The following is a 5,078-nucleotide window of genomic DNA, read 5'->3' as shown; positions in this document are numbered from 1 at the left end:
GTTACTATTCATTTTTGTCTGAACTTCAAGAAATATTTGTGTAGTGCCCGAGACTGATCAGACACGCAATAACTAGTTATATTTCTTAAATATAACAAGAACACCCCTCACCCAACCAGCAATCTAGTCGCCAGGGGGTCTATCCCCAATCTGCAACTAACACCCAGGCGCAGGATCAGATCTCTGGTGACATAGCAACCCACACCAGACCATCAAGATAAGAGTTTTTTACAACCAAATTTAATGTAGAAATATTTTGCTGCTATACTCACTTTCGGGACAGACATACAATCCTAGATATAATTATTTATTTATAACCTTTCCATGTATTGATGTTCTTTTTTTTGTCTGTTTTAAACATTAATCCAAAGTATCCATGAATGTGTGTTTAACTACTGGAATTATTAGATTTGTAGTAACTCATTTAACTAAGATGATATTTAGATCATGTTTGGTGTCTATGAGCTACATTTGTGATTTCCTTAATGTTGATGCTTGCTGTGTTTTGGTAACTCTTTTCATATTAGTTTTATCAAACTCCTAGAAGTTTTCTTAGTGAACATCCAATCAGCTTTCACATGCAAAACACCATCTGAAAGACAAAGACAATTAACTTTCCCTCCAAAGTTGCCATCTCCTGATTGGGTCGGTCACGTCTGTAGGATGTGACATCCTTACAGTTTAAAAGAGACCACAAGAAGAGTCTTTTCACTTCGGATTCTTTAGGTTTTTCGGCCCGTGGGGATTTGTCCCATCTCTTCTCTCTCTTCTTGCGTTTTGCATCCCTTTTGGTGGGATCAGTTTAATCCAGATTTTTTGGATCAAAGTGATCCAAATCCTACAAAAAATTTCTGAAAACCCAAACTAAAGGTTTGATCCGGATCAAAACCAAGATTGGATTACGTGATCTAATCCGATTATGTAATCCGTTTTTTCTTTTGAAAAACACATTTTCAAGATTTGACCCAATCCGTTATCCAAAATCCTATGGATTACTTTTGGAAAAACCGGGCCCAGAATACGTTTGGTATACTGTTGGGATTTGTGGATGGAGGGTATTTCTTGAATATCAGCTGTGTGCCTGCCGATGGCGAAAAACGCAGCTCCGCTTTTCAGGACAGGGTTTGCTGTGAATGCACAGGCTGTCCACATGCTCAACAGTGTCTTTGAGCGTTTCAAAGAAAAGTGGAAAATGCTTTCTGCAATGGATTCACAGCATCCTTCTCTTTTCAAGCATGACCTGAACAACTTGTGGAGGATGAACTTTCTCAAGGAAGATCAGATGTTCATACTTGAGTTGTTCATGACATGTGTGAGAGAAGTGGACTGTGATTATGTGATGAAGTCAGTATTGACATTGACTTTGAATTTGGAAAATTGGAAAATAGCTCCTGAAAAGCTACCATCTTGAAGATTTCAGGTCCAACCCAAGTAAAACATATCTGAAGAATCTAAACAAGGTGTTCAGGGTTGTTTGATAATTGCCGATAGGTGTGTTAAAGCGGGTTTGAGCTGAAGTTTGGTTCATTGTTCACAGCTGCAAATAATTAAAAAATTTAATTGAATCATTTGAAATTTAACTAAGAAAACCCACCTTAGAGATATTACTATTTCTACCAAGTGTACAATATTAAGATTTTTAACTGATCTTTATCTTTGCAACAAAAGTCCCTCAACAACTGCGCCCAGCCTTTACTACCCTCCGAAGAAAAGAAGAGAAAGCCACTAGGCAGTTTTTTTAAAGCAGCAAAGGGCAATGGGGCAGCAGCATCATCTGATGATTCTTAAGAGAATGATGATGACATGGAGCTAGCCTCATTTCTGCCTAAACAAAACATTGACAGCGAAGATGACCCCTTAATTTGATGGAAGGAACACAGGGGACAATATCCAAAACAGTCCGTGCAGGCAAGGACATACCTCTACATCATTGCTACAAGTTCCCCTTCAGAAAGGGTTTTCAATATGGAGGGGACATTGTGACATGCCTATGTTCCTCCCGAAAACCTCAAAATGTTGATAGGCTAGGACACCACTAATACAGTGTTATATATCAAAGAGTATCAAAGAGAGTTTGGGAGTGTCTTCGATGCCAATGACTTAAAAATGGATCTGTTATAAAACTTACAGTAAAGATAGTTACAGTTAAAGGAGAGGTTTTTCGAATGGTTTCACTAGATCAGAGGTGCCCAAACTAGGGCCCGCGGGCCAAAATTGGCCCGCTGCAACCTTTATTTTGGCCCGCGATGCCATATATGGTAAGATAGGGAAAACGGTAACCATGCAGATTTTAATTTCTGATTTGACATAATATTTTAACATTTTACATGACATGTTTTTGAGTGACAATGATGTACGTTAAAATTAAAGGATTATTAATTTATTATTAAGCAAATTTGACTCTTCTTTACTGTGCATGCGCAGAAACGGCGCGATTTGCCACAAGGAACGTTAACATTTATAATGGAGAGAGGGCGGCGATGGCACACAGACAAGAGACATTTCAAAAAATTGGCAAAACGATTTTCTTTTTACTGAGGTTCATTCAAAGGCAGTGTGTCTAGTTTGCAAACAGTCAGTCGCTGTGTTGAAAGAGTACAATATTCGTCGTCATTATGAAACAAAACTTTCTTCGGCTTTCTCAAAGTACAGCGGAGAGGCACGAAAGCAAGAGGCTAACAAGCTGCTTGCTAAACTTCGATCGGAGCAGAGTACACTGCTACGTCCTTCGTCAGCTCAAGAAAATGCCACACGGGCCAGCTATCAAATTTCTGCATTAATTGCTAAAAGTGGAAGGGCCTTCGCAACTGGAGAGTTTGTCAAAGAATGCCTTGCAGTTGCTGCAGAAGCAGTATGCCCCTCTCAAATAAGATCATTTTCGCAAATCAGCTTGTCAAGGAATACCGTTACCCGACGCATAGTGGATATGGCAGAGGACATTGGTGAGCAAATCAAGGTAAAGGCAGCAGCCTTCTCTGCCTTTTCAATAGCTTGCGACGAGAGCACAGATATATCTGATTCCGCACAGCTGTTGGTATTTTTACGTGGAGTAAATGAAGATTTTGAAGTGACACAAGAGCTTGCTGGCACCGAGACTGTTTCAGGGACTACTAAAGGTGAGGACCTTTTCTTAGCTGTTGAGCACTTGTTAAAAAAGAACGAATTAAAATGGAAGAATATGGCTGGAATTACAACTGACGGAGCCCCAGCAATGGTAGGGAAGAAATGTGGCCTTGCTACGTTGGTGTCTCAGAAAGTCCATGAGTGTGGGGGGAAAGTCGTGAAGTACCACTGTATTGTACATCAAGAACAGCTATGTGCCAAATCCATTGGGCTTGTTGATGTGATGCGTGAAGTCGTCAAAATTGTGAATAACATACGCTCCAAGGCGCTGACTCACAGGCAGTTCAAGGCACTGTTGGACGAGATGGATGCGCAATATGGTGATGTGCTGTACCACCAGGAGGTTAGATGGCTGAGCCGAGGAAAGGTTCTCAAGAGGTTTTTTGATTTGCGTGATGAAATCAGAGCTTTTAAGGAAAGCAAAAACAGTAACTTCCAAGTGCCAATGGACCAGAAATGGCTTTCTGACCTTGCTTTCCTTGTGGACATCACAGAGCTGCTTAATGTTTTGAATGTTCAGCTCCAGATTATTACCCAGCTTTTCGATCATGTCAAAGCCTTCAAACAAAAACTACTGCTGCTCAAAAGACATCTCTCAGCAGGTAACATTCATAGTTATAATATTGCACATTTTATGTGCAGTCAATAATTATATTTAGTTTGTATTTACTGCATATCCAGTGGTATCAGCTGTATTATTTGATATATTTGTTAATAAAGCTAATCATTTTTTTATAAAGGTGTTTTAAGTTGTGTATTGTCTTCTTTTTGCTTTTTGTCAGTTTTTTACATACCTGCTGCATATCGTTCAAATCACTACTACACGTCTCTCACTGTTCCCCTCTCCCTCTCTCTTCTATCCTTAAATTCAGGTATATTGGCTCATTTTCCCTGTCTTAAAGAGGCAGGAATGATGAAAGAAAAGTTACCAGAGTACGATGCTGTTCTCAGCAACCTTATCCAGGAGTTTGACCGTCGCTTTGAGGACTTCAGAAACAGTGCTGCTGACTTTGAATTGTTTTCTCAACCCTTCACCATCAGTGTGGACACAGTCAGTGATGATCTTCAGATGGAACTAATTGACCTTCAGTGTGATTCAGAACTCAAACACAAGTTCAGGTCCCAACCGTTGATAGACTTCTACAAATGTGTCCCAGCAAACTGGTACCCAAAGATGTGCAAACAGGCACAAGTGATGCTGTCTCTATTTGGCAGCACCTACATCTGTGAGCAGACATTTAGTCTGATGAATTTGAACAAGTGTAAACTGAGAAGCTCACTAACTGACTCTCACCTACATAATGTACTGACTTTGTCAGTAAGTCAGCTCCAGCCCAATTTGGAAAAACTCTTGAAAAATAAGGACCAGCTTCATGTATCTCATTAGAGGAGACTGGCTGCACTGCTTTTAATTGTTATTTGTATATGTGACTGTTTCTGTGTTTTTATTGCACACAACTTTGTACAAGGCACTGTTTCTATGTTCTGAATGTACTTTATATAGTGTACATTGTAAGTTATTGAATATTGAATTGTAATTTCACTGAATTGTAAGTTCCTAGTTTCATTGAACTATAAACCTTGGAATAAAAACTGCATTCATTATACAAATCACAGAGTAATGTATTTACTTTATCAAATGCTAAATAAGTGATGAATAAATGGGATAAAACTTTAATTTAAATATTATACAGTTTGGTATAATTTCACAGATTTTTCGGCCCACTGCCCTCAGTCAAATAATTTTTTTGCCCTTCATAGCAAAATGTTTGGGCACCTCTGCACTAGATGTTAAATCTCTGGTGTCCCCAGAGTGTGTTTGTGAAGTTTTAGCTCAAAAAACACCACACATCTTTTCATATACCATGCGCTACATGCCCACTTTTGCATGTGAGGAGAAACGCGCTGTTTTGGTGTGTGTGTCTCTTTAAATGCAAGAGAGCTGCTAGTCTCTG

The 5,078-nt window shown here is 39.3% G+C and overlaps 1 protein-coding gene across 1 annotated transcript; it reads left to right on the top strand.

Moving 5' to 3' along the window:
• The first annotated feature begins 280 nt into the window (after window positions 1-280).
• LOC130407326 (general transcription factor II-I repeat domain-containing protein 2B-like) lies at window positions 281-4,770 on the top strand. The gene is made up of 2 exons (XM_056730111.1): window positions 281-3,725; window positions 3,996-4,770. The coding sequence occupies exons 1-2, from the start codon at window positions 2,927-2,929 to the stop codon at window positions 4,508-4,510; spliced, it is 1,314 nt and encodes a 437-aa protein (XP_056586089.1). The 5' UTR covers window positions 281-2,926; the 3' UTR covers window positions 4,511-4,770.
• The last annotated feature ends 308 nt before the right edge of the window (window positions 4,771-5,078 follow it).

Source organism: Triplophysa dalaica, chromosome 18 (assembly GCF_015846415.1).
Source record: "Triplophysa dalaica isolate WHDGS20190420 chromosome 18, ASM1584641v1, whole genome shotgun sequence".
Classification (NCBI taxonomy): Eukaryota; Metazoa; Chordata; class Actinopteri; order Cypriniformes; family Nemacheilidae; genus Triplophysa; species Triplophysa dalaica.
Note: the sequence above shows the minus strand (reverse complement) of the source record. Positions and strands in the feature narration are given on the sequence as shown.